Below are 24,230 nucleotides of genomic sequence, written 5' to 3'. Positions count from 1 at the left end.
TGTCTTTCTAGTCACGTAACGAGAGAGACTCTTCATTTACTCGCCCATTCAGAGACAAAGACTCTTTCTCTCTCGCTCTGTCTCTGTTAGTGGACGACCGAGAACGCCTGATGCTCGTTGACCGGTATTTTGCTGCCCTCCCGAGTCTCCTCCCCAGGCTCTACATTATACAAAAACTCCACATTATTCCAATTCCAAAACTAGCAGACAAAAGTTGGGGTTTTTTTAATTAAAGTATTTTCGTTTTCTAGGGCAAAGACTTGGTTGCCCTTCTTGTGGGGGCATGCAGCAATGCTTTACTTTCTGCAAATTGTAATATTTTATTATTTCTTTTTATTATTATTATTATTTCTTTTTCTTTTTTTTTTCTGGGTCATTTTTGGATATAAAAGCTACTTAATTTGATTGGTGTTAGTTTGGTTGGTGTGGTTTACCCAAATGGAATCTAATTCTGGGTTTTGTTTATCTGAATAGTTTGTGCAGACCAAGCGTATGTTATTTTGCTTTCAATTTCTGGGAAGGCTTCTTAACACTGAAAGAAGCTGAATTCTGCTGGAAATTGGACAACTTTGTGGGGATTTCAAGGTGTTCCTCAGAGGTGAATGGTTTGAAGGTAATATTTGGTGTGGTATGTGAATTGGGTTGTAGGATTTTCAAAATTTAGCCTTTCTGTCTGGCCGAAGACTGAGGAGGAAGCTTGTCAGCATACTTCTATTTCTGCTTCACTGGGTGAGTCCCTTTTTCTATTTCTTCTTTTTGAAGTTAATATTTTGTGTCATATATATATATATATATTTATGTATGTATGTATGTATGTATACAAGTTAAATGATTTGTGAGAATTTAGCAATTTAGGCGAGAAAAGGAAATTTTTGGTACAGCAGGTGACTGAGAATGATTGGCCCAATCAAGATTGTTAGTATGTGAATCTCTGTCGCAGAAATGAATCCAAACATGAACATTCCAGTTGAATTAATCAAATTTGGTCTTCTGTGATGATTGTTTTGCACCCGAATTCCGTTACTGGTACGCAATTCTTTTATGGTGGACATAATTGAAATGGTTTTGTGTGAAGAGCTCCCCTAGACTTTTCATATGGTTCTTGATATGGAAATGTTATAACCTTTATAACCTAATTTTATGTTGAGTGTTACTTTTTGATGAATTCAACTTTTCTTGTTTAGCATTTACGACGAATACTGTAAAGTGTTGAATTTGGGGTTTGCTCAGAACTTGTGCCCGAAGTCACATAGTTTTGCAGATGGATTGATGTTTGCTGAATATTGAAATGTGACTCTAGCATAATATTAGATTGTTTTCATAATATGTTAGAAACACATGAAAATAACTGTCTTTTTCTTATTGAATGCCCAGATATGAGATAATTTCTCTCGAATGGGTACCGATGCTGCTGAAGTGGCGGAGGCAACGAGGAAACCTCATTCCTTTAAGGTATAATATGCTAAATCAATCTCTTATTTTAGGTCATATGGGATGTTTAACTTTGAAGATGCATTCGTTTTGTAGTTATGAATCAATGTCTGATCAACTTTTGTCACTTACAACAAGAGACAACTCTTCTCATCCAAACTAATGATATTGTGAATTGTTCTAGTTTGTATTTGATGTGTGAAATATGAAGTCCAAAATTATACACAGCGTGTCGTTTTTTCGGTATCTGGTCCCGTTGGTAAAGGCATGACTCTATTTTTACAACCAATAGCTGATTTTTGGAAGGAAGATAATATGGTGCTGTTAGCAGATGTAAAAAGTGGGGCAAGAAAAACCACGAGATTACTGATCTTTCTGCAAGATCACTGAATCCCTTATGCTATCTCTGCAATTGTGTGGAAAAACAAAAAGAGATGTTAGGATGTATTTAACTGAGACATACATTTTGGAAAGTGACAGTGATCATGTTTCCTTGTAATTCTAATGGATACTCTGGGGAACCTCAGACTTGAGATTATGTGTCCTTAAATTTTTCTAGTGTATTTATTTAATTGTTTAGTCATAGTAGTTAGATTTTTCACATAATTGTTATTCATGATAACAGGTTCACCGTTTAATGTGCACGGAACTCCTGAGGTTGGTTGATAGAATATCCAGGATACTTCCAGAAATAGAAGCAGCTCGACCTCGGTGCTCAACAGGAATACAGGCTCTATGCTTGTTAAATCGTGGAATGGAGAAAGCCAAGCTACTTCTTCAGCATTGCAGCGAGTCTAGTAAACTCTACCTGGTTTGTACCTTTGAGAAACTCTCTCTATGAAGCTTTGTCCAACTCCCAACGCCTATGGGTTAGCTGTGTTGAAATGCATAATCAAAAAGTTCTTTTGATGTCAAATACTCGGTGCGGTTTGTCCAATATGAACTGTGTACCTACCTGCCATTCTATGGTTGACTTGCAGGCAGTTACTGGGGATGTGATGGTCTCAAGATGTCAAAGATCAAGGAACTTGTTAGAGCAAAGTTTACGAGAAATTCAGAACTGGGTTCCAGTGATGTTGGTGATGCAGGTTTGTTAACTTACATGCCCTTTTTCCTACTAAAAGTTTTCATCATCTTTTTGTATTTCCTTTTTCCACAACCCCACTTCCCTTCGATGGGGTGCTGGGCATAGACCTGCATGGATCAGTACAACAATCATTTTTTGATTGATCTTTGCTCACATCAAACCTTTATAGATATTATCCATCAATCAAAACAATGTTGAAGGTTGATGTCCTAGGCTTATTCTTCTTTCTTTTCTTTTCTTTTGTTTTTTTTTTTTTTTATTTTTTTCTCTGGCAGCATATTTTGTTAATGATCTGGGTTTTATTGTTTAAAAGTAAAGTTAGCTTGGCTCAAAGTCACTAATTTTTTCATTTAATTTCTAATCTTCTATGTTGGTTCATACTAATTAAGTCACAGTTATTTGGTTGAGATGATGATGAAATGTCATTTGCAGCTGTCTCAAATAGCTGAGGATCTTAAAGGTTCAACATTTATACTGGACCCGTATGAAGAAGAAGCTGGGAGGGTTGTCCGAGAATTGCTCCATGATGTCTCTTCTCAGTCAGACCCAAGGGAGGATTCTGAAATCAAGGCTCTTCAAATTGCGTCCTTGAGGCTCCGTATCACATCATCAAAGGCAATCTTAATTGAGAAAAGATCGATTAGGAAGTTGCTAGAAAAAGTTGGTGACAGTGACCCTCAGAAAAAGCAAATTTTGACTTATTTCATGCACCTATTGAAGAAGTATGGAAGCTTGATAACGGGAAAGCAAACAGATAGTGCCTTAGAGCTGCAACAAGGAACGTTTGCTTCTGAGAATTCTGGAAATGGTTTTGAATCTAATCAACATGCTGAAGTTGAACCTCACATTGGTTATGGCGAGTCCAAGGCACAAAGTAACTTGTTTCGTGGAGCTGTACCTCCTGAGGAATTTATGTGCGGAATATCTTCCAGAATAATGTACAATCCTGTTGTCATTGATTCTGGTCAAACATATGAAAAAATGTGGATACAGAAGTGGTTTGATGAGGGTCACGATACATGCCCAAAAACTAATATGAAACTAACCAACCTGTCATTGACTCCGAACATTAACATGAAGGAGTTAATATCAAGGTGGTGTACACAGTATGGAGTTGTCCTTCCCGACCCAAGTATGCAACCAGAAGTCCTCTCATGGGAAACCTCTTCCACTTCCGTTCGTAGTTTAGGCAGTTCTATGAATGATCTACACCTACAAATGGATTTCAGCAGTATATCGTTTGGGTCCTTAGATACCAGTTACAATTCGGATTCATCACGCAATAAGATTGAAAATGGCTTGAGTTTGGTGCAGAACGACAACGATTCTCTGAAACACCAGTATGCTAAAAAATGCGAGACAGGTGCTCAATTTCTATCTGAACTTGGTGAAGTCCAATGGGAATCCCAATGCAAGGTTGTCGAAGATGTCAAAAACCATTTGAAATGCAATCCTCAAGCTTCCTTTGCTATGTCATCTAAGAATTTTGTTGAACCTCTCATCAAATTTTTGAGGGATGCACATGACCTGGATGATGCAAAAGCGCAGAGGGATGGATTTAAATTATTACTGACCTTTGTGAGAAAAAACAGGTAAATTTTTATTTTGTAGCTGGGAATTTGTTACTCTTGCATGACTAAGTTGTGGCCTAGTGAACTGTTTTATGCATCAAACTGTTATGCAATAACGTCCACATCCATACTGCAGTTGTTTTTAGATTCTTTTAATTTCGTTTTTGCTGCCTACTGTAGAAACGGAATACCTTATCTATGTGAAGAGGCATATAGTCTGCTGGCATGTTATCTTGATTCAAAGGTAACAGAAGAAGTTCTTGCCATAATGGAAGTTGTGTCTGGCCACCAGTATTGCAGGCCTAAGGTCTCAGAATCTGGTGCACTTATATCCATTCTAAAACTTCTCGACTCCCAGAGCAAAGATTTACAAGGACAAGCCATTAAGATTTTACGTAATTTGTCCTTAGATAAGGACATTTGCTCAAAAATTGTATCTTCGGAGTACATACCAAAATTGGTTTCTTTCTTTAAAGATGACGTTCTTTCAGGAGTCTGCATTTCTATATTGAAAAATTTGTGTGATACTGAAGAGGCCAGGATTTCAATTGCTGCAAGTAATGGATGCATTGCTTCTATTGCTGAACTCCTGGAGAGAGGCAGCAGTGAGGACAAAGAACATGCTGTTGATATCCTCCTTTCTTTATGCTCTCAACGTGATGAGTACTGTCAGTTGGTCATGCACGAGGGTGTTATCCCATCACTTGTCTATTTATCTAACAATGGGACAGAGAGAGCAATGACAAGCGCATTGGAAGTGCTACGGCTCTTAAGAGATATCAAATATGTCGATGAGCACGAGTGCTCTGGATCTGCTGACCTTAATGCATCCGGAGACCATGTAAATCGTTCTACTGAAAGGAAATCACCAAAGACTTCAGGATTCTTTGGAAAGAAAATGTCCATGTTCTCAAAACCCAGTTCCCTTATACCGAAAAAGAAGAAATGAAGCCTCTGGTGGTTTGCTTCTTATGCCACAGCGTCTCCAAATCTCTTCGCCCGGTAAGACTCATTGCTTCTAGGCCGGAGCGCTTTGTGGGTTTTAAAAAGTGTGGAAAAGTATCCTCATGTTATAGGTAAACATGGTAGGGAGTGACTGGTTTTCGTAATCATGTACTAATTTTGATATAGTTTTTTTTATCAGATTTCTAGATTTCAGCAAAGTCGTGAGCTTTTTTCATCATTCATAATATATCTTCTTCCATTTTGCAGCTGTATACATACTCAATGAAAATATATAATATGAATGTAATTTGATGTGCTTCAGAAAATTGAATCCCTTTTCTCATTGTACTTTGCCTGGTTCTGTAAAGTTTCATTAAACCAATGAGCAATGTGCATCCGAAAGAATTATTAGGAGCCGGGAAATCAATCCTGCTACGCTCTTGTAGCCGTATCAGGACGGCTTCAGAAACCAGAGCTTCTATGTGCGGGCACGGGTGCTGGATCAGAATTTTATCCTCTTTGTTTGTTATAAGCAGTTGATGGTAAGTTGAAACTTGGAGATGCATAAGTCAGGTGGTTGCCTGGTTTAAGTGCTATTAAATGGCAGTGTTGGTGAAGTTCAATGGGAACAGATAGGTTTTGAGAAGGAAGATGTTGAAAATCCAATGTATTGCCCGTTGCCCAGCTCCCTGATATGAACTATTCCATGCCCAGCATCCCCAGGGTGGGTATTCCAAGCTTTATATGGGTTTATATATTTATTTATGTAGTGATCTAAACTTCTTTTTTTTAATGTTTCAACCTAAAGATAAGAAAAAACATTTCCACCTAAATGTTTCAGATTTTTTAATAAGCTTTATTATTATTATTATTATTATTATTATTTAAAGCACCACAATCTCGAATCAACCCAAAAACTAGCTCAAAAAAGTTTTTTTTTTTTTTTTTTTTTGGTCAAAAGCTCAAAAAGTTATTACAGATAATTCAAGTCCTAGGGACAACCATTATCTCATCAAATAATTGAGTTTCAATTTAATCAGGAGGATTATCAAAATAATGGTACCCAAGATTCATATTATAACTCTAATTGGCAATGTCATCTGCCACCGTGTTTTTCTCCTAATAGACATGCACCAACCTAAAGAAATTTCATATTCTAACAAGGTTATATTTCATCACTTATCAACTGTTTGAAACACAAACAAAAAATTTGACAAGGTAAGATTTCATTTCACAAGTATGTATTGGATTATATTCTCTTGTCTTAATCTTGTGCGTTGGTTTATTTATCTAATTAACACATTTTGCCAAATCAAACAAGATTATTTCATTTTTTAATAACCTTTGGATTAGATTTTCTCATCGCAATCTAACTCAGATCATTATCTCTAATCTCATTCACTTTCTAAATGGCAAGTCCTCAACCATTATAGTTGTTATTGATTTCAGCCTGCTCCGGCACACTTATAGTAAGGAACGAGTTTATGAAAGCTTTCTTTGTAGTGTCAGCGACCTGCAGTGATAAGTAGCTTATTGATTTTGGTTGAAGAAAAATTGTTTCATTATTGTTAGAAAATAAAATAGTCATCTACTTATGCTGAAATATGAAATTATTTATTATTCGAAAATGAACCGTAATAAATTAAAGTGTAACTTACACTTTACCACCTTAGGTTTAGGGTCGATTTCAATTCCTTACAGTATCTTTAAAACATTTCACTTTCATACCTCAAGTACTATTTTATTTCAATATAATACATCCGTTACATTTTCCATCCATTTGTCCGTTAAAAGTTGACGTGGCTGCCACGTGGCAATTTTTTTTTTTTTTTTAAGTATTAAAAAAATAATAATTAACCCTATTAATAAATAATAAAAAATAAAAAAAACCTAAACATCTTCCCCGTCCCTGTCCCCTTCCCCACATCCGTTACATTTTCCATCCATTTGTCCATTAAGAGCTGACGTGGCTGACACGTGGCAAAAAAAGAAAATTTTATGCATTAAAAAATAATAATTTACCCTATTAAAACAAAAAAAATAAAAAAACCCTAAACATCTTCCCTGTCCCCTTCCTCACAACCCAACCCTCCCATCCCACTCCACACCCACCCTCCCCCGCAACCCCTCCCCACCCCACCCCACCAACCCGATAAAGCAAACCAGCCGACAGAGATTTTAATTTGTTAAGTTAAAGAGACAAAGAGGAGGAGCTAGACGAGGAGTTTAGGGGTGGCTCGAGATTGGGAGCTGGGTCCAGGAATTGGGGTCCCTGTGGAGCTCCGCATCTAATCCCAAATCACTTTCTCTTAATCTTTTTTGCCCTTTCATTTTTCTCTCTAAGTCCCTCTTTCCCTCAAAGCTCAACGCTTTTCGCTGCACTGTGTTGATTGAAGAAAAAATCAGAGGTTTTGCAGCATAGGGATTTCAAAAGGTGTTAGATTGTGGGGGATATTTGGTTCCTTTGGAAACCCAATTGGGGCGGTTCAAATCTCTCTGGAATTTTCAATCAGTGGTGGAGAAAGATTGGAACTTTTTGGGGGAGAATTGGGGATTGAATGGGAATGGGGAGACCCAGTTGGGGGATTTGTGGGGTTAGGAGGTTTGGAATTGAAGAAAATGGGAGTGAAAGGGAGGAAGAAGATGAGGATGGTGTTGGTGTTGCAGAAGAGAGGTAAAGATGAGAGCTTGCGAAGAGGTGGGTGATGAGGAAGACGAATGGATCTGGATTTTTTTTTTTTATAACTTTTCTTTAAATAATTATTTTTAATTTTTTATTAAGTGTTTAGCCACGTGGCACAAATGTGTGACAGCCATATCAGCTCTTAATGGACAAATGGATGGAAAATGTAACGGATGTATTATATTGAAATAAAATAGTACTTGATGTATGAAAGTGAAATATTTTAAAGATGTTGTAAGAAATTAAAATCGATCCAAACCTGAAGTGGTTAATTTTAATTTAACCTAAATTAAAAGAACAAAATTTGGAGTAGCTCAGTTGAGCGTGTAGCCCTTAACCACAAGGTCGAAGGTTCAAGCGCTTCCTCTAATGCCATATTTTATTTCATTTTTCTCCCATTTAAAACCGCCAATTCAACCAGCGCCATTAAACCTTCTTTTATTTTTTTCATTCATACCCCTGAAACGCCTCGGAAGCCACAATTCAAATTCCTCAGAGGCAAACACCTTACTTTTGCAGGTTTTAAATTTAGGGTTTTGCTTTGATTGCTTTCTGCTCTCCAGCTAGGGTTTTGTGGGTTTTTGGGAACTCGATCAAATTAGGGTCTTTTTTATTCTTGTACTTGTTCATAAAACCAATCATAGGAGAAGAGGCAACGGCGACGGAGATGGAGATGGAGATGGAGTCGATGAGATTATGGTTTTTTTTTCTTCTTGTTTCTTATTGTCCTTTCACAAATCATTTTTCACTAAAACTCTATCACCATTGTATCTCACCCTCTTTGAGTTGAACTAGGATTCTGAATCTAGTAATTTTATATAATTAATTCATTCTTTATCTAGACATGAATGTTCCTTAAGCAATTTAATTCAAATCTTATCAAAACCTATCATGACCCTCCAACATGTCCTACTTTGTTTGGGACTTGACCGAGCCACAATCCAATCCTAATCTTTTAAGCAATTCCAGCTCACTATCATTCAGTACTACGGAATAATGTTCTTCTTCACTTGTAAGTGTGAAAGGTATTAGATTCGAATTTCATAGATGGTGAATTAAGTTGTTCATTATGTAACTTAGTCAAAACTTGCAACCTAATTTCTAAACTTTCTACCAACTCGTTAATTCATTCAACGGCCTCAATTGCACATTGATCGAGCATGTAATATTGGGTTCAAACAATAGTTCAAAGACATGACGATGAGATAAGGTTGCATCCGATTTGATTGATTTGTTTGATGAATGATGATGATATGCTTAAAGAAACGTTTGGAAGAGTAGATCAATTGTTAAAACCTTTTTGTTAGTTTTTCAATTGATAGATATGGTGGTGATGTACAATTTATTAAACAATTTTTGAGTTTTGAAATTTTATGTGCATTAATGTTTGTTAGGGAAACTTTTGTCAACACTTTGACTTGATCAATAAGTAATTAGCTTTTACATAATACTACTTATGAGATGCCAAAACCTTGTAATAAAGCAAGAATCCATGTCGTTTACAAAATGAAGCATGTGTCACCTAAAGTGCCGCGCATGGCTCGTATTACCCAATCTCTTTTCTCATCCTTTTCAACTGCGAATTTACTTTAGATCTCCTACTTTTTAAGCATATCGTTTTGCTAGATTTCCCTCATCATTAGTTGAAAATCTGTCACTCAATTATTACGTTTAAAATCCATCATATAAGCATGAAAAATCAAAGATACTTATATCATTTTGTATCTACAGGTCTCATCATGTGATGTAATGGGTACACATGTCGTTACTGTTTCACAAGGACCAGAATGTAGAAATTTCAAAAATGGTTCATCAGCATCTTACACAAAATGGCTAGATATACCAAATTCTTTTACCCCGTTTTGATACAACATGATGTGTCAAGTGATGGGCTCCTCCTTATGGAGTATGGATGCTTGGCCCATGGATCGTATTGCAACCCCTATATACGGGTAACATTCATTCAACTTCATGTTAATTTAGATTCAGTTGCACCACAAAAAACAGCTTACAAGACAAATTCTGGACTGGCAGCCATGCGAAAAGTGAATTCATTGAAATAGCTGTGATTTTCAGAATTACATGATCGAGCATGAAGATCTTGTACGTAGAACATGCATATGGTTTGAAATTAAAGAACAAAATTCAGCAAATATTGATCATGTTCTACAACCAAGTGTTTCATTCACAAGCTAGCTTGGTGTCGAAGCTGCTTAAGCAGATCGCAAATGCTTGGAAACAGGACACCGGGTAGCGATAATCCAAGGTGAAGATGTCTTTTCCAATCTTTCCAAACTGTAGGATTACCCTCTCTTGCTCTTCAGCCGAAACGTTGTGGGATGGATCAACAGATGCCACAAGCTGGAAATTTTTAACGGAAGCCACTGTAACACGCCCTCTAAAGTTAAGGCACCAGCATTGTAGCTGCTCATGCCACCGAGGAGACTTGTTTTTCAAAACCAGTGGCTCTGCACCTGGGGCTGAGACATTTGGCTCCGAGAGGGTTGTAGAGCTGAACTCTCTGATCAGATCCTTTTCTTTTGAACTTGGTGAGAGAGCAAATTGCTCGTCATAGGCTTGTGGGAAAGATGTTGGTGTTGGGGCGGTGCCCCCGTCCTGAATGGAAGAGACAGGAATGGAGTGCATAGCACAATGCATTCTCCTTGGACCTCTTGTGCGAAGAATATTGAGCTCGTAAGAGATGGTGCCAACGCTGTAGTTACACGCTGGTACTCTTGGAGACACCTGCTTAGAATGGAACCTTTGAGATGATCGATTATTTGGTGGGGGTACTGCATCACATGGAAGCTGGCTGTCATATACGGTGAACTTGGTACCCAAAAAGTTGGACCTGGCAAAACAATTGTTGAATGAGTTGCGGGAACATAAACAAGAATAACTTGATTGAAATATTTGCAAGCATAGTAGAGCACACTTACCTCAATTTTCCAACATATGTACTGCTGGCTCGAGAAAAATCATCTGAAACCAAAGATATAACGAACTCCGTTCTTGTTGCCCTTCTGATCCTTTTGGCTGCTAACAATAATTTATCTTTCTCACCCTCAGCTGTCAATTCAATAATATAAGTGAACACCAGGTAGCATCTGATACATTTTCTTTTCATCAAATAATCTAAAATGAGAATGTTAAAGAAGCAAAATAAGATATCTCTAGAAATGCTATATTCATCTCCTAAGATTGACGGAAACTTACAATATAACTAACCCAATGTGCAGTGCAATAAAAAAAACAGAGTTACATTTTCCATAATAAGAACATGACTTACATGGCACCAGACCGTAGTAAAGATAATATGTGGAAGTTTCTCTATCCCTTCGAATGAAGCACTGTATTGGAGATTGGCGAGGTCCCGGCTACACAAAGCACACCACAAATAACACTATTTCAGAGGAGGCACTCAGTACAAGTAAACACAAACTTAAGAGGAATTAGGATAAAGCAACACCTGCTTCAATGAGATTGGAAATGTGAGCCTTCCACATTGCTCGGGAGTTTTGACTATATCCCTCGTAATGCCCCTCCATGACTTACAAACTGAACCACAAAAAACAACGACAGCTCGAGCAGGCCAAGATGTTTCACTTTCTTCTACCCTCTGAATTATGTCCAGAAGCAATTCCGGAGGCAAGTTAGCCCACTGACCCTGCTGAATCACATTAGTTGGCGGGGTTGGAGCCATATCAGGAGCAATATGCGACAAAGTCCGATTACGCCAATGCTTCCGTTCACCAACTCGCCTTGACATGCTCCCAATCCCATCTTTCATCTCCCGCAGCTCACGAACAATGCCTTTGAACGACATCTACACGTAGCATATCAATCATAACACCAAACCAACGAGTCAAAGACCTTTAAAAGGATTTTCAGACCACAATCTTAACAAGCACGCAAATTCGATACCGGAAAGTAACCACCGAGTACATGAATATAAACCCATTATCCTTAATTCGATTCAAATTCAAAATGTGAGCAAATCGGCCACAGTTTTGGCACTAAAAGTCGCTACATTCAAGAGAAATCTTATGATAAACAACATAATTCCTCTTCACACCCAAATTTTTAAATCTTTTCGATTCCAAACACATTTCTCTCCTCTATTTCCTAACTTCTTCAAACCCCATAAAAAATGTCTACACATAAAAATCTGCAATTTTTGGAAGAAAGTAAAACCCATCAATTTTGTCAAACAAATAATTGAAAAAATAATCTAATTTTTATATTTTGCCACCGAAAGTGTCAAACTTTCGGCGATCTGTAAATTAAATAATAAAAAAATTGGGGAAAAGCAAAGAGCCAGCCAACCTGTTGAACCAGCTCGAAAGCTCACAGCAGCTATTTCACGAGGCGAAGGCAGGCAGCAGGCGGAAGAGAAGCTTCTAGAACGTCCCGGTATCGCAAATCGGAGAACAACGGCCAAGCTCTCAGCAGCAGCCGACCATGCCGTTCTCCGACTTGGGGTCTCTACTTCGAGGCCCTCCAAGATCGGCTTCTCATCGCCGCCACCGCCTTCTCCTTTCCCACGTCAGCACCTCCAACGCGGAGCTCCGATCGGCGCCGGCCCAGCAGAGCAGAGCAAAAGATTTTCGGTTTTTTGCTCGCTCGAAACGGATCCGATGCGCTTTTTTGGCGCTTTACACGTTTCGGGGGTGGTTTTTAATAGTCCGTAAAAACAAAGAACATTGAAATTGTGAGCTGTAAATTTTAATGGAGGGAATCAAGTGTGTCGTAACTCGTTACTGCTGGAGCAACAGATTTCGTACACGTGGCGATTATGTTCGACCTTTTTTAATTGATTTAATTTTATATAATTTGTTCGGACAAAGATTGTCTAGCCTTCCACTTCAGGTGTCTTTCTGTTTTGTGTAGTTACGGTTAAGTCATGTCAAGATTTTATATTATTTTTTTATAGAGATAATAAGACAAAAATGAATAGTAATATAAAATGTTAACGTGGTTTAACCATGATCACACAAACAGAAAGGCACCAGAAGTGGGATGGTAGACAATCCTTGTCCAATTTGTTCTGTATTGTTAGGATTTAGTGGGGAATTAGGAATGTTTACAGCCAAGAAAGAAAATGTCCAACCAAAAAATAAAAATTTCCATAACCCTTTTATGCTGTGCGTATATCCACTAATCCAACAAGCATTTGTCATAATCTAATTGGAAAAAACCCTAATGCGAAACTTAATTATTCTTAAACTATCCAATGCTTCAACTTTATCATATAAAAAGGGTACAATCTTGTCAAGTTCAAGTTAATCAATGTTTGGTATTATCTAATGAGATGCTGGCAACCTTTTGAAGTTCCCCTTCTACTTTTTCCGCTCTCTTTTTTATCATGTAATGTCGGATGATCCGGACAGTTTATGTTTTAGGTCACTCTTTAAAAATCATTTAGCAACCCACCACCAATAGTGGATAGCAATTCTCCTTGACAAAGATCATTTCTTCAAACAATTAACTAAATCCAAAATGATTTAGTCATCTAATATTGAAAATTTTACAACATTAATCGAGTCGTTAAACATTTTTCTAATTTGATTGGTTTTTTATCTAGTTGATATTAAAAGGATGATTTAAAAATGGGAAAACTAATGGAAACACTCTAGAAAACTTTCATTTAACCTTAAGGACAAATAATTTCAAAAATGGCAATGTTGCCCTTGAAAACCTTCTGACAGAAAAAACCAAAAGTATCCCAATCTCCTACATCTATCAGAAATCATATGCTCTTCATCAAAGCAAATATAAGAGTTCCAAGAGAAAAACCTGTGCAGCAGGTTCACATGCAAAACAAAAGGAGACAAGCAAGTTCACATGCAAAGCAAAAGGAGACAAGTAAATTTACATGCATTTATCAAACAAAGCAAAAGTCAGACACGTTTTTAGAAACAGTCTTGATATTTTCATTAACAGTAGAAGCAAAGTGACAAATACCAAGGAGATGTCCACACCATCCATTTGTAAAATTTTATACCGTTATATTCTCATTCGGTATATATAAGTGGAGTTCTATTCATTGTAAATACATCTCAACATAAAAAGAGCTCAACATCAAAATACCTCATCATCTCAACACCTGAACACCCTACTCTCACCATATACTTACACCATCTTCATACTCTTAAGCATCCGTAGTCTTCATAGAATCATTGTAAACACTTTCTTGTAAACAACTGTCTTTGTAAACATTTTATATATCAATAAAAGTTCAAGTGTACATATTCAAGCAATCTCCAAGTCTTAAGTAAGTTTTCTTTTCTTTCTTTAGTGTGTTTGTTTAATTAGACTTCTAGTCCAAAACAAGGAAATACTATTGTAGTTATATTATTAACATGCTAAACTGACAATCATACTTTGTTCGAGCACTCTGTTATAGTTGAATGATTGCCATACAAATAACTGGACATTAACCAGGGTACCTCTGAGTTCTTCGTACCACTGAGTTCAGCCGTTAAGGCCTTATACTTGTACTATGAGTGGTCGTCATGCTGAAACATGTCGAGTTCCATGTGCAAGGTTTTAAGTCTAGTTGTTATAATGGTCATCCGACTATTTAACTGCGCTTGCTATGCGAATCTGGTATCAAAACCAAGTTTAGCATTTTAATAGTATAATTAGAATAGTAAAGTACCTTGAGGATGGAAGTCATTGATACAACTGATATCATATTTGTTTATTTTGTATGAACAACAGATATTATTGTCCTTGTAGACCTTTTCAACCACAACCACCAGATATTTATTGTCTCAGACACCCAACTATAATTAGCATAAATAGAAGATTAGCATATATATCCAATAGAATTAACAGGACTTTGAAAAAGCAAAAGTTTTATCTTAATTATCTTGAACATCCTTCATTTATTTGTAAATATAATAACACATAAGTGTAGCATAATATCATTAGAAATAGTTGAGCAGTTAAAATTAGAAGTCCAAAAAAAATTCAATTAGTGCAAAAAGAGTTAAGTGAACAAGTAGATAAGTTGCATAATAAAATAGATAAATTATTAGTTTTATTATTAATTTAATGACCGATTCTAGAACCAGCAGAAAATATATCCAAGCTTTGAAAGAAATTAGTAAGTTAGACAAAGAACCAGTAGGTTTAATAGATTTTTCAACATAAGTAGCCAGTAGTAATATTCCCATTAGGCAAAATAATCTAATTAGTCAATTAGTTTTTAAGTTTGGTTGAAAAATTAGATCAAGTTGAAAAACAAATAGTAGAAATAAACCAAGTTTTACATAACGCATTTTCATTACTTTCACCATCTTTGCTAGATAAATTAGAAAATTTAACTTTAAGTGCAAATAATAATATTAGAAGACCTAAGCTAAATCATTTTGATAATAGAAAATGGAACTCTTTAGGAAAAAAAGAAAAGAAATAGTTAGAGTTGAAGATATTTATTCAAATGAAGAAGAAGCACAAGAATTTATTCGAATAGGTTTTGAGAGAACACAGAAAAATAAATATATATTTGTATCAATTAGGTTCATTTGAAAATAGAAGTAGAATTGTAAGTAGCATCAGTTAACATGAAGTTAGTTGTATCGATAAAGAAGTTACACTTAATTTAATTAGTAAGGAAGCAGTTATGCATTTAAGAAAATCACATTTCAGTCAGATTCATAAAGGAACAATATTAATTGGAATAGTATGATTAACCAAGTAAAAGTAGGCACAAAAGCATTAGTATACATACATGACGATAGATGGGATAATCATCAACAAACAGTAATAGCAACAGCTGAAGTAGATTTCAGTTCAAACTTAGCAGTCATAGATTGTATTCCAAATTATGTTATGACAATTAATGAATTTGGTAAATATATTAAAGTAAGTATAAGAACAAAAAATTATAATATGAAAGGAGAATATAAAAATTTATGTATTAGCTTAATATATATTGGTAAAGTGTCTGATAAATACAATCATAAGTTTAATTTAGAATTTCAAAATTTAGTTCAAACATTTGGTAGTAAACATGTAAATATGATAGAAGCAAAATCCGTAGATAATAGCTTTTTAGAAGGAACTCAGTGGACATTATCTAATTTACAAGTAGCAAGAAATAGACAACTAGATAAAGTACAAATATATGAAACTAGTACAGGTCAAGCACTAATTAGGTTTAGTAATTACAAGCAACTAGAAAAAATAGAAAATGATGAAAGTGAAATCGAAAATGAGAGTATACATATGGCTTTTGATAATTTAGATATTAATTTAGTTGAGAAAAAATTTGATCATATTGTAGATAAGCTTATAGAAAATATTGATCATTTAGATGAAGAAGAGTACTTAGAAAAATATAGGACATATGATTTAGAACTACATAGAATTTCAGATGAAGAGATGAAAAAATTAATTTTAGAAATGGGAATAGAGCATATTTTAGGATCAAAAGAATATAATAATTTATTAGAATTGAAAGAAGAATGTAATCTAGCAGAATAAAATAGTACATCAGGAGTAGAAAACCGAGGACACACAAGTAGAATTGATCAACAATTTTTTAGACCAACAAATGAACAATATAATGAAAAAGCAAAAATAGATTACATAGAAGAAAGTATGATAAAACAACCTAGAAAGAATAGGATTCCGTATTTGAGAGGGTTAGAACAAATTAATAGAGTTAGAAATATAGTAAATTTAGATAATGTAGATCCACAAGATTGGGAAAGAACGATTGAGAGATGAGAAAAGAGTTGCGTACATGCATCATCAAGCAGCTAAAACACATTTTAATATAGATGGTTTTGTTACTTTGATTAAACAAGAATTTTTAGATCATAACAGGTTAGATGGCACAAGTGAACAAGAACAAATAAGGGCAATTAGAAATTTAGAACAATTACAAATTTGTGATTTACAGTATATAGCTGAGTATACAATAGATTTCTTTAAATATTTAGGAAGAACATGTAGAATTAGTGATATTAATTTATTAGATACTTATATGACAAAAATAAAAGACCAATAGGAGAAAAGATTTAGAATAAATGACAAAAGCATCCACAGAAAAATGATATTGCAATATGACCTAGAATTCAGCATGTATATGACATACTTAGACAGGAGTGTACCAAATAAAAATTAAGAGGCAGATTAGGAAACAATTTTACATGAGCTGTAAAAATATAGATTTACCACAGCAGTATGGTTGCCATAAGAAGAATAAGCATAAGAAAACATACAACAAGAAATATAAATCATATAAATCATACAAACAACATAAAAATTTCAGTATAAGACCTTCAAGAACATATAAGAAGAGAAAATATATTCCAAAACATTTTAGGAAAAGAAGTGGCAGACCTTGGATTATAAAATATAAAGCATCAAAAGATAAGAGTAGTTATAAATGTTATTCATGTGGAGAGATTGGACATATTAGGCCTAAATGTCCAAAATTAGGTAAACAGTCGAGAGAAAAAATACATTTAATGGAGTTGTTTAAGTTAGAAGATGATGGGGATATATAGTCAATATACAGTTTAGATGATTTAAGTGATAATGAGAGTATTTATAGAGAGTATTAACATGATAGATTCAGATTTCGAAGATTCAAGTAGCACAAATAGTGATTTAGAAGAGTATATGTAACATCCCATATCGCCCAAGGGAGTGGATCCTATAAGCCTTATATGTATATTCTCATCTTTACCTAACACAAGACCTTTTGAGAACTCATTGGTTTCAGGTTCCATCGAAACTTCGAAGTTAAGTGAGTTCGGGCGAGAGCATTCCTAGGATGGATGACCCACTAAGAAGTTCTCGCGTGAATTCCCAAAAACAAAACCGTGAGGGCGTGGCTGGGTCCCAAAGCGGATAATATCATGCTACAGTGGAGTCGAGCCCGGGATGTGGTGGGGGCATGGACCGGGATGTGACAATTTGGTATCAGAGCCAATTCCTAAATGGATGTGTGCCAACAAGGACGTTGGGCCCCTAGAGAGGTGGATTGTAACATCCCACATCGCCTAGAGGAATAGATCTTATAAGCCTTATATGTATATTCTCATCTCTACCTAGCACAATGCCTTTTGGGAACTCATTGGCTTCATGTTCCATCGGAACTCTGAAGTTAAGCGAGTTCGGGCGAGAGCATTCCTAGGATGGCTGACCCATTAGGAAGTTCTCACGTGAGTTCCTAAAAACAAAACCGTAACAATATCATGCTACAGTGGAGTCGAGCCTGGAATATGGTGGGGGCCCGGACTAGGATGTGACATTATATATGTACATTTATAGAGGAACAACATGAAAAAGAATATAAATACATTAATTTAGGTTAGCCAGAAAAGTGTCATAAGTATACTAAATTAGTTGCAAATAAATATTATAATACATATTCAATATTGTGCGAAAAGTATTATAAAAATAAGTTATTAGAAATTAATTCAGCATAATCACAAGAAAATACTGAAATATTAGGAAATATTGTTTATGGTATAGAAAAGCCAAAAAATAGTTCTTTAATTACCATAAATTGTGAAATAGAATTAGCAAAAGAACATAAGATACAAACAACAGCTACGATAGATACAGGGAGTACAAAGAGTGTCATAAGAGAATAATTAATACCAGAAAAATATAGACAAAAATTAGCAAAACCAGTAAGAATAACACAATTTGATGAGAAACCAATTTACTTAACACATTGCATTAACAATGAGTCTATTAAAGTAGAAAAACAATAATTTAATTTACCATTAACATTTGTTTCACCAGTAGGATCATACCCATTCATTTTAGGTTTAAATTTTTTGAAAAGTTTACAAGGTTTTTTTATTTATGAATCCTAACATAACATTTTTCAAAAGAGATATTACAATAACTGATCAAAATAATACTGTAGAAGCATACAAAAGTATAAGTATAGAAGAATCTAGTAATCAAGATAATTATTATTTGGAAAACTCAAAAGAAAATGATGAGCATAATTCAATAGAAGGGTTCGATGAATAAATATTTGAACATGAATATCCGATTTTAGAAGAAGGAACCCGTATAGAAATATTACAGTTAGATAGACCAAAGAGTTTAGAAGAATTGTTACAATTAGCATAACAAACTAGGATTATAAGAGAAGACCCACAATTACATTGGAATAAAAATAAAATATTTACAAAATTAAATATAATTAACCCAGATTTAACCATAAAAACAACTGATATGTCTTTTAGTTTATTAGATAAACAAGAGTTTAAGCACCAGATAAAAGGGTTGTTAAATTTAAAAGTAATTACACCCTCTAAGTCTAGACATAGATCAACAACATTTATAGTGAGAAAACATTCAGAGCTTAAGAAAGGTAAGGCTATAATAGTTTATAATTACAAGAGATTAAATGATAATACATATGAAGATAGCTATAACTTACCAAATAAGGATAAACTTATAAATAAAATTCAAGAGAGTAAATATTTTAGCAAATTTAATTGTAAATTAAGATTTTGGCAAATACAATTAGCAAAAGAATCAATTGAGTGAACAACTTTTACTTGTCCAAAAAGACATTTTGAGTGGCTTGTTATGCCATTTGGACTTAAAAATGCTCCATCAATCTTTCAAAGAAAGATGGACCAAATTTTCAAGAAATATGATAAATTTTGTAGTGTTTATATAGATGATATTTTAGTACATAGTAAAAATAGAAATGAACATACAAAGCATTTAGAGATAGTTTTACAATAATTTATCGAAAATGGAGTTAAAATTAGCAAAAATAAAATAGCATTAGAAAAGTAAGATATAGAATTTCTAGGAATGTATATCAAGTCAGGTACAATACAATTACAAGATCATATAGCTAAAAAGGTCTTAGAATTTCCAGATAAGTTAGAAGACAAAAAACAGTTACAAACATTTTTAGGATTGTTAAATTATGCAATAAATTTTATCTCTGATTTAGGAAGAAAACTAGCAGTATTACACAGTAAAACTAGCAAAACTGGACAAAAATATTTTAATAGTGAAGATATTAAATTAGTTAAAAATATAAATGAAGAAATTACTAAATTTAAGCCATTAACATTACCATTATATGATAGTTACAAAATAGTTGAAACATATGTTTTATCATTAGGATGGGTATGTATATTTTATCAGAAAAAGCATAAGAAGTCTTCAAAGTTTGACGAACAAGTTTGTACATATTCATTAGGAAAATTTAGTAATGTATAGTCAAGATTACCGTTAACGGATTTAGGAATATTAGGAATAATTAATTCACTTGAAGCATTTTCTTTATTTTTACATAATGAAATATTTACGATTAGAACTGATTGTCAAAATATAGTTTCTCATTATAACAAAAACACATGCGAATAAACAAGCAGCCTGAAGATGAGTTAATTTTGTTGATTCAATCACAGTAAATGGTTTTAAACCAATGGTTTAGTAGCCCTCTAGATTAGTACGTACATATGCATAAGGAGAAAACTAGGCATATAGTCATGATTAATGAAGAGTCCTTTAAATTATCCCCTATCTCTTCACATAGGACTCCTTCATACAAAAGTATTCTAAAATTTCGAGGGATCCAATTGTTTGCCTTAGATGAGTTTGAAGATTTCAGGTATGATATGATATTAGTAGCAGAAGAAGAAGAAATGCATATTTATAGCAAGTTAAAAGCCCATCATCAGCCATACTAGAAACCTCAAAATTTCAAAGGAGAAATAGAAAATATATATTACAAGGTGAAAGAAGATAGAGAAAGAGATGCAGAGCTAGTAGAAGGTGATAAACAGTACTGAAATAATTTGACAGAAGAAGAGCTGCATAACATCGACAACATGATGAAAGCATATACAGCTAGCACCAAATTAGCATAAGTTAAATAGCATCATGTAAAATAATGTATTTCCAGACAGAAATGTTAACATCATTGTGGACCCCACTGTAATAATAAAATAATGGCATACGAGTAAATAAAAAAAAGAGTTTTATCCATTATGGACTTTTCATCCACAAAATGTTATTTTGATTAAGAATGAATAGTGTCAAGCCCTTTTCGTTAAAACTCCCTTTAAAAATTGGATGGCTCCTACCACCAAGTAATATTATAGGATTTTGAAAAAAAAATGACTGAGAAGGTAAAGCAAGAAGGTCAACGTGAGAAGGTTGTTAACATCACCCTTATCTAATTCTCAGAATCATAGTCAAAATGTTAAAATTATTAAAGTAAAAAAATAAACAACGTATAATGTTGGATTTTTCTTTTTGTCAAACAAAAAAGTTTTTTATAATTAAATAATAGCATATGGGCACACACAAAGTGTGTGAGAATTTTTTTTTATTTTTTTTTCAATTAGATATATGTTAGGATTACATGTAGGTGAGACTTTGGAAAAAAAAAAGTAAAATTTGGTTGTGTGAAATTACATTTTTGCCCCATTTTCTTATTCATTTTCTGTTTTAATTAGAGAGTTAAACTGGTAATTTCATAGGGTTTTGGTTGACAATGAGTGTTTTATTAATTAGTAGAGAAGAGAAAAACACAAACATTTACATAAGTTGCTAGAGTATTCAAAAGATGAATACAATCACTATTTAGTACTACGATTTAGTGGTATTCATTTTCACTTGTAAGTGAGAGGTCTTAAGTTCGATTATTGTCAAAGGTGAATTTGAACCATATTATTGCTAGCCCATTGTAAGGCTAAACTCACCCACTCCCGTTAGTGTAAATAATATCGTTTTAAAAAAAATGAATACAATAAAACTTCTTTAAAGTAAAATTCTATAAAAGAATAAACTCCATATTATAAAAAGGTATAATTTTTCTTGGTCTCATCTTAAAGAAACACACCACCACATATTAATAATTGCCAATAGTACGAAAAAATACCTCACAAAAAAAAAAAAAAATCAAATGAACTAAAATATTTCTCTAAAGTTGTTTGGGATAATACTTTAGTTTTTACAGTTGATGGTACGTCTTTGAACTTGCGGGTACGTAATTCTTCGTCAATATTGACACCTTCTTGTTGAAACCAAAATGTTTATAACTTCTCAAGCATATTTACAACTTATTGGCATGGAACTTTTGGTACTTTCATAATGTCATCCTCAAGAATCTTATATACGAAATACAACATTCATTAAGGATTAAATAACATCAATAAAAATTTTGTTTAACTATGCCTCTATTAAGTAATAATCTCTTTAAAGTCACAAAATAATTTGGTTCCAACTTTATTACTTTAAAGAGATTTTACTATATGTTTCAGTTGGATTTGAAAATCCCATTAGCGAAAAGCTCATGGTCAATGATACGATTAACCTGCATTAAGACTTAATTAACTTGGAAGTAATTTCTAAGAATTAGTTGCACTTGAATTTGGACTTTTTTTGGGACAAAAAGATTCAATCGCTTGAACTTGAAACACAATTTCATGAGACTTTTTCCAACCTTCACATTGGATGGGACAATAGTGGTAGGTAAGGTCTAACTCAATGGGTCTGGATCCTCTTTGCGATGATCACAAAGATCTATGAATTATATCCTTTCATTGTACATCGTGCGGTTAGAAATTATTTTAAATATTTGTATTTAAATACAAACAGTACCTAACAAAAACTAATCGCACTATGTATGATGAATGGACATGTTTTACGGATCCCTAGTGTCACATCCCGGCCCAGGGTGGATCACTTCCCGGGCCCACTCCACCACCGTAGCACGATATTGTTCGCTTTGGGCTTACCATTACCTCACGGTTTTGTTTTTGGGAACTCACTAGCAACTTCCCAGCGGGTCACCCATCATGGGATTGCTCTAACCCCCTTCTCGCTTAACTTTGGAGTTCCGATGGAATCCGAAGCCAGTGAGTTCCCAAAAGGCCTCGTGCTAGGTAGATATGAGAATATACATATAAAGATCACTCCCCTGGGCGATGTGGGATATCACAATCCACCCCCCTTAGGGGTCTGACGTCCTCGTCGGCACACATGCGACCAGGGTTAGGCTCTGATACCAATTGTCGCATCCCGGCCCGGGGCGGATCACTTCCCAGGCCCGCTCTACTACCGTAGCACAATATTGTCCGCTTTGGGCTTACCATTCCCTCACAGTTTTGTTTTTGGGAACTCACGAGCAACTTCCCAGTGGGTCACCCATCATGGGATTGCTCTAGCCCCCTTCTCGCTTAACTTCGGAGTTCCGATGGAATCCGAAGCCAGTGAGTTCCCAAAATGCCCCGTGCTAGGTAGATATGGGAATATACATATAAGGATCACTCCCCTGGGCGATGTGGGATGTCACACCTAGGATCCTCACTAAAAGGATCTGGAGAGGATCCTGTTGGTAACTCAATATGCTTAGAAATATCTTACAAGTTGAATGAATCGATAATTATTATTTTAATTATTACTCATTTATATTCACCACAATTTGACCAACATGTACTTGAATTAATTATTTGATGAAAAAATTAGGAGGTTTTCATCCTATTTTTCCTACTTTATTGATTAAAACCTTATTATTTTTCAAATTTTTATCAAGATCTTTAGGTTTTAATAAACACCATTAATTATTTCAATAATAAAATATATTTATTTATAAATATATTCATTTAGTGTTAGAAAAGTTACATTTGGTATATTTATATTTATGGTTAAATTTTTTATTATATATTTTTATTTTAGTTTGTACCCATTTTTAATTTGCAACCCTTTTTTTAATTGTACCAATTTTCTTTTCAGTTTTAATTTGTACCCATATATTAATTCCTTTTTGTGCTCATATTTTTTAAAACTTTTATTTGCATTTGTACCCATATTTTTAAAATTTATCTGTACCCTTTTTTAATTTTTGTGACGACCCATCCCTAATTTTTCATGTAATTTCTTCCCGAGGGTGTAAATTGACATTTATGCCCTTGTTGGCAGAGTGACGTCGAAATGGTTATTCGACTTTAAATTATTTTTCTCCTTATCTTAATTAAATAGTACTCGTTGTTACGAACGCATGAGTGCGAGTTGGACCCGAATTGGATCTGTAATGAAAAAGTTACGCACATTTAAAGTATGTTAACATCGGGTAGATTTGTACATGCGTGTGTGCTAATTTATTTAGTGTTGGAAACACTATTTTTGATGAGGGGATAGATTTTCTGAGTACTTTTTACAATGCCAAATCTAAAAACCTTATCACTTTTCCCTTTAAAAATGGGATTCGTGTCCCTTTTCTTCACACATTCACCAATCACAATCCCTAAAACCCTCACATTCACTTGTTTTTTTTCCCTAAATCCCTCCTCACTAATCGAACTCAACCTCACTCTCACTCAACTAATCAGAAACACTGTCTCTTACTTATCTCCCCCAATCAGAACACACTCGTTCTCTCTCTCACCGAACCTCTCTTTTCTCTGCAACAACAAAACTCACCTTAAAAATCCTAGATCGGACCTAAAACTACCACCATCGGGTTCCTCTCGAGTTCACAAACCCAACCGTACTA

At 34.5% G+C, this 24,230-nt stretch overlaps 2 protein-coding genes across 4 annotated transcripts; one reads left to right on the top strand and one right to left on the bottom strand.

Annotated features, from left to right (window-relative positions):
- The first annotated feature begins 185 nt into the window (after nt 1-185).
- On the top strand, nt 186-5,360 carry LOC137740242 (U-box domain-containing protein 5). 3 transcript variants are annotated; one of them, XM_088686425.1, is made up of 7 exons: nt 280-729; nt 882-1,026; nt 1,375-1,452; nt 2,057-2,242; nt 2,412-2,519; nt 2,951-4,110; nt 4,270-5,360. In XM_088686425.1, exons 3-7 carry the CDS (start codon nt 1,396-1,398, stop codon nt 5,036-5,038), a joined length of 2,280 nt encoding a protein of 759 aa, XP_088542551.1. In that variant the 5' UTR covers nt 280-729; nt 882-1,026; nt 1,375-1,395; the 3' UTR covers nt 5,039-5,360. The 3 variants fall into 3 exon arrangements, with proteins under 3 accessions (XP_068336193.2, XP_088542551.1, XP_068336197.2); XM_068480096.2 differs by having other exon boundaries at nt 508-729; nt 848-1,026; XM_068480092.2 differs by lacking the exon at nt 882-1,026 and having other exon boundaries at nt 186-729.
- A 4,394-nt stretch (nt 5,361-9,754) lies between these two features.
- On the bottom strand, nt 9,755-12,437 carry LOC137734957 (tubby-like F-box protein 5). Its single transcript, XM_068474302.2, has 5 exons — nt 12,044-12,437; nt 11,187-11,543; nt 11,007-11,094; nt 10,657-10,786; nt 9,755-10,568 (listed from the first exon to the last, which is right to left on the bottom strand). Exons 2-5 carry the CDS (start codon nt 11,541-11,543, stop codon nt 9,899-9,901), a joined length of 1,245 nt encoding a protein of 414 aa, XP_068330403.2. The 5' UTR covers nt 12,044-12,437; the 3' UTR covers nt 9,755-9,898.
- Nucleotides 12,438-24,230: the final 11,793 nt, after the last annotated feature.

This window comes from Pyrus communis, chromosome 15 (assembly GCF_041283825.1).
Source record: "Pyrus communis isolate YQ-2024b chromosome 15, ASM4128382v1, whole genome shotgun sequence".
NCBI lineage: Eukaryota > Viridiplantae > Streptophyta > Magnoliopsida > Rosales > Rosaceae > Pyrus > Pyrus communis.
This window is presented reverse-complemented; position numbering and strand designations above follow the sequence as displayed.

Excerpts from the sequence above, each read along its gene's own strand:
- LOC137740242 (XM_068480092.2), top strand. The coding sequence starts at position 1,396 with ATGGGTACCGATGCTGCTGAAGTGGCGGAGGCAACGAGGAAACCTCAT. Across the intron at positions 1,453-2,056 it reads GGAAACCTCATTCCTTTAAG|GTTCACCGTTTAATGTGCAC; the intron begins GTATAATATGCT and ends TCATGATAACAG. Across the intron at positions 4,111-4,269 it reads ACCTTTGTGAGAAAAAACAG|AAACGGAATACCTTATCTAT; the intron begins GTAAATTTTTAT and ends TGCCTACTGTAG.
- LOC137734957 (XM_068474302.2), bottom strand. The coding sequence starts at position 11,543 with ATGTCGTTCAAAGGCATTGTTCGTGAGCTGCGGGAGATGAAAGATGGG. Across the intron at positions 11,095-11,186 it reads TTCCAATCTCATTGAAGCAG|CCGGGACCTCGCCAATCTCC; the intron begins GTGTTGCTTTAT and ends TGCTTTGTGTAG. Across the intron at positions 10,787-11,006 it reads TTACTACGGTCTGGTGCCAT|CTGAGGGTGAGAAAGATAAA; the intron begins GTAAGTCATGTT and ends TTGAATTGACAG.